The sequence below is a fragment of the Columba livia genome, chromosome 18 (assembly GCF_036013475.1).
Source record: "Columba livia isolate bColLiv1 breed racing homer chromosome 18, bColLiv1.pat.W.v2, whole genome shotgun sequence".
NCBI lineage: Eukaryota > Metazoa > Chordata > Aves > Columbiformes > Columbidae > Columba > Columba livia.
The window spans coordinates 11,659,134-11,672,422 of record NC_088619.1 but is presented as its reverse complement, the minus strand read 5'-3'; the positions used below and the strand labels follow the sequence as shown (position 1 = coordinate 11,672,422).

At 44.8% G+C, this 13,289-nt stretch overlaps 1 protein-coding gene across 10 annotated transcripts in view; it reads left to right on the top strand.

The window, feature by feature from the left end:
- Positions 1–12,158, top strand: part of ABCA5 (ATP binding cassette subfamily A member 5) — a 31,650-nt gene extending 19,492 nt beyond the window's left edge. For all 10 annotated transcript variants that reach the window (XM_021300379.2, XM_021300378.2, XM_065034995.1 and 7 more), the window contains exons 23-40: positions 593–730; positions 950–1,063; positions 1,413–1,583; positions 2,505–2,618; positions 2,875–3,012; positions 3,448–3,522; positions 4,054–4,145; positions 4,645–4,771; positions 4,849–4,966; positions 5,072–5,163; positions 5,314–5,489; positions 6,104–6,179; positions 6,264–6,358; positions 6,600–6,719; positions 6,905–7,054; positions 7,947–8,026; positions 8,286–8,341; positions 8,961–12,158. In XM_021300379.2, the coding sequence (XP_021156054.2) occupies positions 593–730; positions 950–1,063; positions 1,413–1,583; positions 2,505–2,618; positions 2,875–3,012; positions 3,448–3,522; positions 4,054–4,145; positions 4,645–4,771; positions 4,849–4,966; positions 5,072–5,163; positions 5,314–5,489; positions 6,104–6,179; positions 6,264–6,358; positions 6,600–6,719; positions 6,905–7,054; positions 7,947–8,026; positions 8,286–8,341; positions 8,961–9,068 (2,040 nt within the window). In that variant the 3' untranslated portion in view covers positions 9,069–12,158. The remainder of the gene's footprint in view (positions 1–592; positions 731–949; positions 1,064–1,412; positions 1,584–2,504; positions 2,619–2,874; positions 3,013–3,447; positions 3,523–4,053; positions 4,146–4,644; positions 4,772–4,848; positions 4,967–5,071; positions 5,164–5,313; positions 5,490–6,103; positions 6,180–6,263; positions 6,359–6,599; positions 6,720–6,904; positions 7,055–7,946; positions 8,027–8,285; positions 8,342–8,960) is intronic.
- The last annotated feature ends 1,131 nt before the right edge of the window (positions 12,159–13,289 follow it).

The window sequence follows — 13,289 nt, the reverse complement described above, 5'->3', positions numbered from 1 at the left end:
ATTCCTTATACTGGTCGAATTATACCCTTTGACAGATGTATAATTCCATGGTGCTCTCATGTGTAAAGAAAAATGAGTTTCTTGGATCAAAAATATTCGTTTCAGTATGGCCACTGAAGGAGTGTCAGCAAGATTTGAACATTGGGTTGTATTTAATCTCCAGCACAGGAACTGCTGTGCAATGTGCCAGCTCTGTCTCTTCTTTCCATTTTTATTCATTGCAAACTCTTAATATTAGTGTGACAGCGCAGCCCTTAGCTAATGTAAATTTTTGGCTGTCTGGCTTTTAAATGCATTAGCAAGAACATATGAGTGCGTGTCATTCCGTGTTTTGGTTTTCAGGCTGTAATTGTCTGGAGCATCGTTAGTCACAGAGTCACAGTCGCATAAAACAGACTGGGAATTTATTCCAAATAATTTGTTCTCTATGAGCATGACTGTTTTCCTGAATGAGGTTACATGTTATAACCACCCTGAGCAGCTCACAGCTTCCTGCAAAACCTACTCTATTATGCAAAGCTTTTTCCCAATGTTCAGGTTTAATTAAGCCCATGGGAGAGGGTATTACCCTTCACAACACTTTCCTTTGCAGAACTACGTTTTCATGCTCGTATTCAACAGCACCATGGTCCATTCCCTGCCGGTTTTGATGAATATTGTCAGCAATCTGCTGCTGCACAGTTTAAACGTGACGGAGAGCATCCAGATTTGGAGCAACCCCTTTGTCCAGGTGAGCGCACCCAAAATCACCCTTAAACATGAGGGTCTATTAGACACTCCTACAAATACTCCAAACCCCTCCATAGGTATTTTTCTTCATGCTGCCACTCAGATATCTTGAGATACACAGAAAATATGATTTAGCATTTGCGGTCACGTTCCAATTTTAAAAGTGTTTTTTTTTGGTCACACCCATTCTGGTGTTGAAGAAATCTGGGTTATGTTTCAGAATCTTCCAGACACAATCTTCAGACTAGAGATCTACTTTGAAGCCGTGTTACTGGGAATCATTATTACTGGAATGCCGCCTTACTTTGCCATGGACAACGCAGAAAACCATAAGGTAAACTCCCAGGTGGAGATCCATAGACTGCAGAAGAACTTAAAAACATCAGGGCTTGGCGAAAATCTTGCGTTGTTTCATATAGTGTCTTTTCTCATGAGGGGCAGTGTGGATGTGGCTGCTGTTTGCTGCCTTGGGTAGAGCAGATGTGGGAAAAGCCCTTTTGCTTTCCCTGGAAATGCTTTTTGCAGCTAAAATCAGCAATAAGCAGGTGACACCATGACGCACCGTCAGTGTAAAAGCAGTATATTAGGTGGAACAATATCCCGCGTACACACCGACACAGATTGCCATTGCGTTCGTTTTAATTAACATATTATTAATGTCGCATTGTCTTTTCCCATTGCAGATCAAAGCGTACACGCAGCTGAAGATAGCAGGGCTGTATCCCTCGGCGTACTGGACCGGCCAGGCCGTGGTGGACCTCCCTCTCTTCTTGTCCATCCTCGTCCTGATGCTGGGCAGCCTCTTCGCCTTCCACTACGGCGTTTATTTCTACGTGGGCAAGTTCCTCGCTGTGGTGAGTGCCGTGGGGATGCGAGAGCGTGGTTAGGTTGTTTTCCACAAGTGTTGGTTTTTATTAGATGGTTTGGTGGACTTTTTCCAACAGGTACACAGGGAAAATGCCCAATTAAGGCTGCTGCAGTAAAGGCACCCATCAGGTTGCACCAAAGGCTAAATAATGCAGCTTTTCATGGGGGAAAAATGCTGAAATTTTGCATTGTATTCAGAACAGGAATAAAGTGAAGCTTTAAAATACCAGGATATTCGGAGGAAATGCTGCATCCTTTTTTTCCCCTCTGTGCTCAGTGGCTTCGTGCTCTTTGCTGCCAATTGATAATTGCTCCATTTGCGTCGGTGTGCGGCCAACGATGAGGTTACAGCGACTTTGAACACAGACCAGCCCTGCAATGAACGGCAGAACATGATTAAATTGAAGAGACTTTAAGTCTCCTCATCTTTTATATTCAGAGCAGGGTTCCCTGAGATATTGGCCGTAACTGAGAAAAATCAGATTTTCCTATCTGCTCTCCCGTAAGCTCTGATTTAATCAGGTTTGGGATGGGACCATTGCACTGCGGGGTCATTTTTCTACCAGAGCATCTACCCTTGTTGCAATATCTGCAAAAATGCTAAGGCTAAAAGCTGGAATTCTTAATATTTGCTAAAATCTTCAGGTCAACGTTTATGTTATTAACAAAAAATGGAAATAGTTTAAAGGAAACTGAGTGCGGTTCCTGCCTTTTCACGTACTCTTTTATTTGTGTCTTTGATAGAATGTGTTGTACGTACCAAGGTGGCAAAATACACCAAATTAAGTGACAAGGAAGGATACAGAGCTACGTAACACGCTGAAATGATTCTAGTTGATACTTACACAAACAATTCACCCCTGGGTTCTTGCTGCACATTTCCTGAGAAGCCTTTCCTGTCTTTGCAGATCTTTTGCCTGATCGGTTACGTGCCGTCAGTCGTGCTCTTCACTTACGTGGTCTCCTTCACGTTTAAAAAAGTCCAGAACACGAAAGAATTTTGGTCATTTATATTTTCGGTGGTGAGTAACTTCACCTTGATTTCGGGTCGCTGGGAACACTGATTTATTTCCAAAGCCACAACCGGCTGCTCAGTTATTTTATTGAACTGTGCGTCCTTCATGCACAAGGAATTTGAAACATTTACCAGTGTCTCTGTATTACTGTCATATCCTAAATGATAAAAGCTTTAAAAAAAGTGCCTCAAATTAGATAACTTATGCTTGGAGAGTCTGAACTGAATGAAAATGGGCTTTTTTTTCCTTTTCCTTTGTACAGACAGCCTTGCTCTGTACGGTTGTCACCGAAGTGGCCTTTTTTCTGGACTATTACCTGGTAACCACCGTCCTGCATTATGTCTTCTCGATCTTCATCCCTATTTATCCCCTTATTGGCTGTCTGATTTGTTTTATAAAGGTAAGGGGATGTAAGAAGTCCTCTCCAGAACACTTGTAAAAGGCTGGGATTGCGTGGGTGTCTTTAATGATAATGAAATCTAATATGTGAAAAGTAGCAACTGGTGGTGAAAAGTCACTTTTTTCAGCGCGTTGCAAGTTTTAAAATGGGGAAAGGAGCGAGTTTTCCATTAAATATCTAAAGGAAAACTGCGTTTCTGGGCTGGGTGAACACAGTGGTGGGCGATGTGTTATTTGGGAGTCAGTGGCTTTAAACTGGGAGCAGCCCCAGGGACTTGGATGGGGTTTTATTGGCATCAAGCTCGAGCAAGCGGGGTCTCTGCAGAGCTCAGAAAGTGACTGAGCAGTGTAGCTTAAATGACTGATCTGAGATTGAAGTGCAGTGCAGAATATCAGCGGTGATTATTTTCCTGAATGTATGTTTTTGCACTGTCAGATCTCATGGAAAGGCAAGCGAAAGAACGGAGGATACTACGACCCGTGGGACCGGCTCCTGGTAGCAGTTCTAGCTGTAAGCGTGGCTATTTGATTATTTGCTGTAGAGAATTGCTGACTCCTGCCGGGAGGCCCCTTCTGCTCAAGCATCTTTATTAATAAAGATTTGCTGGAGCCTGTGGCTTTGCAACCTGTTGCAGCATGAACAGTATCAGTAAAATCTGCTGTGCCCACCAGCTCAACATCTGCTTCAATAGTCTTATTAACGATGTTGGGATTAATCTTGATTATTATGGGAGCCTGTGCTCATGGAGCAAAAACTGCAGAACAGGGGGCAGTCCCTTCTGTCTCCAAAAACCAAATAATTGCCATTAAATCGAAGCAGATTCTGGTTGTGCATCCTCAGCGTTGACACGCTGAGCACCTAATGATACGTTTAGTCTTTTTGGAAACATCAGCACTTCTGTGGTGGGGAGGAGCTGGTGCTTGTCACTCATTGCACTGGTGGGATCACCTGTAGGATCACCTATGGGATCACCTATAGGATCACCAGGCTCGCAGGGCTGGCAGCACTCCGAGTAACCAGAGCTGTATTTGTCTGGTTTAGCCCTATTTGCAGTGTCTCGTCTGGCTCTTCCTGCTGCGATGTTTCGAGCTGAAGAATGGAGGGAGGACAGTGAGAGAGGATCCGTTTTTCAGGTACGTCTCTGTTTAATCGACTTTAAAAAATAATAGTCCTAAGAAGCTGTTTTTGAAGTGATGCTGGTGATGAAACTGGGATATGCAGCCTGTAGTTATGGGAGATATTGCAGAAAATATCATACCCATGGTTATATCCCATCCCAAGTGTCTAAAGAATTTGTTTTTCTAGCTTTAGCTCTCTGAAATTCAGTCAATAAAGTATATAAATAGGGTTTTTACTTCCTTTTAAGTTCTATCAGTGCAAAATCAGGAGTTTGGTAAGGACATCCCCTATATATTATAAAAACAGGAACTTCCTTTGCATGGCTGGAGATGCCAACCCCAGCAAAGAGCTTGGCGTAAAGATGAGATCTTTCTGCTCTTTTGGGCTTCTTGGATGTGCTGAATAACTGTTATACGCGGGTTCAGCAAACACAAATTGCTTTCTGCATCCAGGCGGAGACCAGATCCCACCTGAATGCTGAGTTGACGTGTCCTGTTGTTTCCTTCCCCTTAGAAAATGTTCTACAAAACCCAAAAGCTGGAAGTTCCCTGACGCCCCGCATGATGAGAATGAAGATGAAGATGTGAAGGCGGAGAGGCTGCGAGTCCAAGAGATACTGAGCGGCCCCAAAAACGAGGAGGTAACACCGTGGGCACCACCAAAACCCCAAATTGGGATTTGGTCAGCATCTGCAGCCGCTTCTCTCCTCTCTCCTAGATGCCAGCAATCCTGGTCAGCAGCTTGCACAAGGAGTTTGATGAAAGGAAGGAATTTCTTCTGGGGAGAAAAATAAAGAAAGTGGTGACAAAACATGTTTCTCTCTGCGTAAAAAAAGGTGGGAGTTTGATTACTTGCTGTTGAGCTGCTTTATTTACAAAACCAACTCTTGAGTCCGTGTATCTGGCCTGATGGGCAATGTTTTGTGTCATCCATCCTGTAGGAGAAATTCTGGGGTTGTTGGGACCCAACGGAGCGGGGAAAAGCACGTTAATTAATATGCTTGTTGGAGAGATTGAGCCAACCAGTGGGCAGGTACGTTACATGCTACAAACTAAATAGAAAATGATTCTGTATTTTTTATCATTATTGCAAGCGTTTCTGAGTGGTTTTTGCTAAAACTTCACAAAACCTGTTCTGATACTTAGAATATTGTTGAGTAAAAGCTGTATGTTGTCCTCGCAGGTTCTGATGGGAGATTGTTCATTTGGCTTGAACAGTGAAGACGACTCGGTGAAATTTGTAGGGTATTGTCCTCAAACGAACCCGCTTTGGCCAGATATTACATTGCAAGAACACTTTGAAATTTATGGCGCTATCAAAGGAATGAGCGAGTCTGATGTTAAGGAAGTCATAAAACGGTAAGTAGTTTGTTATAGAAATCTTTACCGTTTGGCTATATTTTTCCTAGCCTTTCTTTTTTTCACTTTTCCTAATGCAATCTTCTTTCATTTAAGTTCGATTGGATCTTTGCAGCAAATTCAACAAGTCTGAAATTGTTGGTCAGGAGACAGAGATTCAGTCACCCAAAATTCAACTGGTTTTGTTGGTGTTGTTTGTGGTGGTGCTGGTGTTTTTCGTGTGTGTGTGTGTGTGTAGTGGTTTTTTTTGTTTGTGGTTGGTTTTTTTGTGTATGGGTTGGGGTTTTTTTTGGTGTTTTCTATTGTTTTGGGTTTCTTTAAGTTAGGAAGTGCTACCAATGACCCTTGCAGAGACAGCAAGGATGGGCAGTCCAGGGCTTGGAGCTGTTTCTGGGTTGTCACCCTGGGCTCCTCCAGGCAGGTGCTTTCCTATGGAAGCGCCCAGCTCTGATTCTTCTTGTTGCTTTGTTTTTTTACACTTTATATACAAACATATATAAATATTTGTCATCGAGTTCTTCAAATGAGGCCGTTCGCCTACTGTGTGATGAGGGGGAAGCCAAACCATCACTGTCTCAGCTTTTCACGTGTGGTCCTTCCTCCCTGTTCCGCAGCATCGCGGGTGCCCTGGATTTAAAAGACCACCTGCAGAAGACCACGAAGAAGCTGGGCGTGGGCCTGAAACGCAAGGTACGGGGGAGCTGCTGGAGTCACCGCCTTGGGGTGTCCCCAGCAGCCGCTGTGTCCTCACGCTGTCCCTTTGCCGTCCCCCAGCTCTGCTTTGCCCTGAGCATGCTGGGCAACCCGCGGGTCACGCTCTTGGACGAACCGTCAACCGGGATGGATCCCAAAGCCAAGCAGCACATGTGGTAAGTGCCACCAGGGCCACAGGTTCATGGCCCGATAAAATTTGCCCAATTTTATGTAATTGCATTATCCTTGTAAACACCAGAGAGAGCCACAGACAGGGAACCATCCCAACCTTAGTCCCAGGTGTCGACAGGTGCGTCCTCTCCCAGAAGAACTTGGAGATTAAAGCCTTGAAAGTCAAAACAAATCTTAAAATATAAAGTGTATGAGATTTGAGTCATCTTTTGTTATGTTTTGTAGGCGGGCAATTCGAGCAGCGTTTAAGAACAAGGAGAGAGCGGCTATCCTGACCACGCACTACATGGAGGAGGCAGATGCTGTTTGTGACCGTGTGGCCATCCTGGTGGCCGGGCAGCTCAGGTACCGCAGGGAGGACAGGACAGCTGTTAACTAGAATAGATTTCTTTGAAAATATAGGTAGATAATTGTTTTGCACCTTAAACTTGGAGCAAAATTAAACTGCAAAAAGGATCCGTTAGGAGTTAAGCTGCTGTTTGAGCGTGGTGTAACATGTACAACTCTTATTTTCCCTCTGCAACTGGTAGATGTATAGGTACTGTCCAACACCTGAAGAGCAAGTTTGGCAGAGGGTACTTCTTGGAAATGAAGTTAAAAGAAGCAGCAGATGTACAGCAAGTGGAGTATCTGCAGAGCCAGATTTTGCACATCTTCCCCAACGCAAATCGTCAGGAAAGGTGAAGTTTCACTTCATATTAATACAATAATCAATTTCTCAGTAGCTCCTTGGCAGCAAGTAAGAAATGCCATGATACTAATATTTGCACAAAATATTTATGCGTAGCTTAAAAATGAAAAGAGGAAGGGCTGTGATGGCAGCAGAAGTGCCGGGGCGGTGGCTGCGAGTCCCGTGTCCAGATGTTCGGCGTGGGGGAAGCAAAACTCAGTTTCTGCATAGCTGGTGTTTAACGGCTTCCTCCTCGGTCTGGGCCCCTGGGAAATGGGGAGAAAATCTGAGTCACTGGCCCTTATCTAGAAATGCTTGAAATTCTGAGGTTCTCTGGGTTGGTTGTTTTTTCCCTCAGCTGCTTTAAATCTCTGCACTGTGAACTCGAGGGTCTGGCTTGGTGGGCGCTAGTGAGGCTCCAATAGGGGCACTGCAGCTGTCAGATAAGGATTCCTCAAGTGTGGGAGACATGGAGGAGAGTTAAATGTTGAGAAGGAAATGTGTGGGGTGGAGCAGGTCCCTGTCCTCGAGTCTGGGTTGTGGGAACTGCTGCCTGATGCCAAGTCCCAGGAGATCCCGTCACCTTTGCCTCAGTTCACGTGAAAGGCAAAACCTCATAACTTTTTTAGTTTGAGGCAGTGATTTTTTTTTTTTCATTCATGAGTTTATAGATGGAATAGAAATGGCTGAATCTTAGCTGATGAGCATATAACTCATAGAGCGGTTTCATCTCGGAGACAGATCTTCTGGAGCCGCATCTTACCTGTTTTGTGATGGCAACAAGTCAAAATGCCTGGAGTAACCTTCAGAAAATGAGTTTAAATCTATTCACTTTAATATCTATATTTTTCACTTTGAGGAATTTTACCTGAAGCTAAATTTGCTTTGTTTTTTTGTTCCAGTTTTGCTTCTATTTTGGCATACAAAATTCCTAAAGAAGATGTACAGTCGCTTTCACATTCTTTTTCCAAGCTGGAAGAAGGTAATTAAGCACTTGCCATGCATCATGTAGAGAAATAATTTAGTCTTCCATAACTGACACATTTGCCATGCGGTGGCACTTGTGCATTTCTGTTCCAAATCAATTTATTTTTGTATTATCATTGGTGTCCACAGCTCTGCTCCTTTTTAAATGAAGAGTCATTGCACCAGCTTAAAATGCTTTTAAATCCAGTTGTTTCAGATAATGAAAACATGCACTCTCATTAACTCTTTTGCACTCTCATTAATTCTTTTAACAGTAAAACATGCCTTTAACATCGAGGAGTACAGCTTTTCTCAGGCAACATTGGAACAGGTATGTTAAAGCAAATTATATATATGTATTTTGCCATGGGAAGATGCTGCAGGTTTTTTGATGATGGTGAGCCCTGTGCCCGCAGTTTGTCCCTGTCCTCGGTGTCTGGGCAGCCCGGGCTGCTCTGCTGGTGCCTATTTGGGCATTTTTAAGGAACTGAAATCCCCTTTTCCCAAGTGAACTGGGAGTGCCAGTTCCCCTGCTCCTCTTTATTCCCATTTTCTCCTTTAAAAATAAGACGCCAACTGCAGTGACTGGAGCAAAATCAATTTGTGGCATTACTGGAAATGTTGCTGTGATTTATTGAAAAGACGGGCAGTACTGTTCATTTCTGAAAGGAGGGGAAAGCTGAGGTTTATTATTGCTTATTCTAAACTAGTTATTGCTGACGATAAATGTTCTTTAGCATGTATTTGGTTCAACTTCCTTTTCATTGCGCTTTTGAAGAAACGAGGTGGGAGCAAGGAGAGAAAAAACCCCAAAACTAAGCTAAAAATTTCTTACTCAGAGATGAAGCAACACGTTCAGTACACGTGGGGTTTTAGCATGAATTCTGTTTGTGACCAAGTGAGTTCCTAGGAGGAACGTGGTGCATTCGCATCCCTTGTGTGTGTCGCAGGTGTTCGTGGAGCTGGCCAAGGAGCAGGAGGAGGAGGACAGCAGCTTCGGCACGCTCAACAGCACGCTGTGGTGGGACAGGACGCAGGAGGACAGGGTCATTTTCTGAGCTCCTGACGGCCCACATCTCCTCGGCACGTCATGTTTCGTGCCCGTGATGATCCTTTGTACACACATCACGGTGCGCGTGGAAAACATCGGGGCTGGGACAGACAAGGGAAATTGTATTTGAAGCACTGAGCGTGTTCCACCAGCCTGGCCTTAGGAATAACGCCATGGTGGCAGCGAGCATCCCCACCGTTATTCCGGCTGTTCAGAAATTCCTCCTCCCCTCGCTGTGTCCTGCTTTGCCTTGGGCAAGAAGACACTGCCATGGCAGCCGGTCATCTCCTGGGGTTGGGAGCTTCTGCAGGAGCACCCACCTTCCTCCCTCAGCCGTCCCTGCCTGCGGTTGGGCTCTTCTTGCTGGAAATTGGAGCAAAACCAGTTGCCACTGGAGCATCCCACCCCATGGGGCTGGTTTGCAGGGTCTTGCCGTGCCTCCCGCCCTCGGTGGGCGTTGCTGCCAGCCCGACCAGGTGTCCTGCAGACACGTGTCCCCGCAAGGTCCTGCTCCCCCACCGGCCAGTCTGTCCCTGCTTATGCTTCAGATCCACCTGCTTAGAAGAGACGGGGAAGAAAACGCTCCACAGTCATTATATACTCACTGCAAAGAGGGTCTGAATTACACCACGAGCTTAGCTTGGTATCCAACCAACGTGAGAACATTCATTTACAGATAAAACACGACACTCATCAGCACTTAACATTCCCTCTTACCGCAAGCTGGCAGATGTGGCCAACTCCTGCTGCCGTGCTGGGTGGCATCGCTGTTCCGCGCATGCACTGTAGGGTTCACGGGGGTGTGCACAAGTGGGTGCTTTTGTTTTCCTCTGCTTGGTAAAAGGTACAAAGACATAACTGTGTAGTTAAGGGATTTGCAGAGATGTGAGTATTTCTCGTCTTCATTAAAAACAGTCTAATCCTTCTGTTGGGTGTAACGACGTGTATCCTGCCAGCTGGTTTTAGAGGCAGCTCTTTTTAGATGTTTTCATTTTTCTCAACAGTGGATTCATAAGTACATGCAACAGTATTTCCCAATCCGTCTTTGTTGTGATAGCAGTAAGTAACGCAGTAGTGTGCTCAGCACAGGAACTTTGGCTTTGTCCTGGCAATTTTTATTTACCTCTGTAAACCCAAAATAGATCCAAAATTGCAACCTCACTGTTAGGAATGGTGCCTTTGGTTTGCATGGAAGCACTAGGAAGAGCAGAATATGGGATCCTTTATCCTCAGATATGACAGATGTATGCTGAAAATATCGTATTTTTGTTTCTTTTTTCTGCACAAAGCTATCATCACCTTTTTAGTTTTATAAGGTGAAATAAATGATTGCTAACAGTTCATTGTGTTCTGCAATGAACAAATATAGAGGTGCATTTATATAGGAACATTGGCTTCGTAAGTCATATCAGTTATATAACTTCACATTAAAGTTAGACAAGACCTTTGTTTTTCTTGGGAAAACTCAAAAAAAATGTGAGTTAGGGTGGCGTTCTGTGTTCTGATTCTGTAGTTATCAGGCAATAATGGTTGCAATATGTCTGATAATGGTTTATCATCACATTGAGCCCAAATCCATTTTCGTTAGTTTCTTACTCTACGATGGGGAGATTCGAACTCAACTTGGGCTTCTTTTTTTTTGCATAGAAATGTACAGATTTTGTTTTGTAGTTAAAATTTGAGCCTGAGAACTGCAGAAACACCTGGACGTCCCATTTGCTGCCTGAGGGAAGGTCCCATCCCCTGGGGACCATCTGAGCCCTGAGCCACGGAACTCGCCTGTGCCCTGATCCCTTGGGCTGGAAACCAAACACAGGTAAAAAACAGGATTAAAGCACCAGCTTCTAAGTTGCAGCTTGAGTAACAACCTTTCTAGGGTTGACGCATCCCTGTAAGGCAAGGAAAATGACCCAAAGCCAGCTTTTTTGTTTATGCAGACTTGTACTTAGCTCCTGGGAAGCCCCAGCCCTGCGCCGCCGGTGGCTCTGAGTATTTCCCTTTGCTTGAAGCAAAGGTGGGACTCAGAATTTTCTCACGTGTGTACATATAAGCTAAGTTTATCTTCTCCTGAGAAGGCTCCGTAGCTCAGGGGGTAGAGCCCTGGTCGAGTAGACCAGGGGTCCTAAGTTAGTAGTCTGTAAAATAGTTCTGTACTGTCTGGTTGGCATCGCCCTATTTCAATCAGTTTCTTGTTTTCTGACATTTCAAATGGATCATATGAAAACTTTCCTTTGCATCTAGATTTGGCACTGTTCTTGTTCACCCTGGAGTAACCCAGTTGATGGTTGCACAGTATTTACACAGCTACACATACAAAGAATTTTGCTCGTCAAGGTAACTGCAAATTTGGGTGGGATCTTCTTGGCCTGGTGACATCACTTGTCAACGTGGTGTGAGATGCCACCCCAAAGCATCACTTTCCAAGTGTCATACCGTGTCTATCATTGCCAGAATAGAGAAAAACACGTGCAGAATTCAAACAGAGAGTTCTTGGAAACTCAAGACCTTTATTCCTTCAATATTAAGTCCCTTTGTTCAGCTGTTCTATTGGTGACATGCCAAATCCCAGCCATACAATACACTCACTTTGTGCTCCAGTAGGTAAAACGGAGCTGAAGCAGATGGATTTGGGCTGACTTGGGGCAAATCAGTTCATTTGTGCCACCGTTCCAGGTATAACGGCTTGCCGGTACCTTGCAGAGCTGTTGTAAGAAATAGTTAACTAGTCTATCCAAATCTCAGAAGACGCATTTACTTTTTGGTGTTATAAGGTTGTATTTTTCTATGGAGGAATTTAATGTCTGATTTTGTTTGCACTACAAAGAAAATACCTTATTTAAATATATCTGTATAGCGAGCACCATCTGCTCCATTGCCAGCACCCAGTACTCTGGTAGCAGAAAGCAGAAGGGATCGTGTCTAAAGGCGACACATTTGTAATGCGCCTCCTGATGTTGCCATCAGGCACTTTGAATCATTTGCCGTTTGTTTTATACACCTGTCTTTCTTTTACCACGTTGCTGTATATCTAAAGTTGAGGTTTTCTTCCTTTTCCAGCAGAAGGTACTACCAAAATAAAGATGGATTGGATTGTTAAGTGCCTGTGTTTCTATCATGCAAGTGTATTGCTGTGCTAGAAATAGGGGGGCTGTTCCCCGGACCACACTGGGGTGTGCAGGTGAGTGGGGCTGGGGGGCTTGGGCAGAGCATGGGGGGCTGGGGGTGTCAGGCTTCAGTAATTGCATGTTCTTAATTGAATTCAGGGAATCGCAGTATTGCAACACTTGGGATTCAACCGCCCACTTTGGGCTGGAAGTGACCTGGCAGCAGCTGCACGCTCCTGGCACACGGTGTGGAGCATCTGCAGGGCTGAATCATGTTCGTCCACTTGAAAATGAACCCCGCTGAAATAAATGATTCATTTTTCTGGTTGGATCGCTGCCCTGGCCGAACTCGCTGGGTGGCTGGATGGGCGCTCAGCTGGGGCGAGGGGCAGCAAAACGCTGCTGGCGACGGGGTGGGCTGAGGCTGGAGAAGGACCTGGGAAAACAAAAGGGGTTTGTGCTCCCTGAACCCCTCAGTGAGGGAGAAAATAACCCCAAAGAAATATAACCTGAACTTGGTGAAAGTTCCCAGGTTTTCATTCTGTTTTTTCTTTAACGGTCTGTTAGGGCAGCATGCCATTTTTTTAATGTGTTTTTTAAAGCTGTGAAATGAATCTGTTCCTTTGCAATGCTGCTTTTAATAGATCTTCAGAAAGTCCCTAATTCAGCATGCTGAATTTCTTGATAAGAGTTTCCTGGAGCTTTCAGTTCTCCTTTTTCACAAAATACATTTCTTGGAGTGTCCCCCTTGGAGGATGCTGCTCCGTCCCCATCTCTCTCCCCATCCTGGTGCATTTAAGGGCTGATTTGAGTCCCCTCCTCAGAAATCCTATGGAGCAACTGCTCGGGGGTCTAATTAATGATATTTTGAGCTGCCGTGTGCTCTCTAGCTGCTTTTCAATGAAGCCCAACGTGCTGCCTTGGGCTGGGGTCCCGCTTCAGCACCCAGTGCACAGGATGGGAAACCCCAAGAACACTCAGAACAGGTGTCGTTTTTCTGTTAAAATGCATTTTCTGTAGGTAACGTGCAGTCACGCGAGGGCTCCACGCTGTGCCAGGTCCTGTCAGCATACTATGGCACAGGGTATGTGTCAGGAAAGTAGTGTTTTTTCACTGAAGTGCCT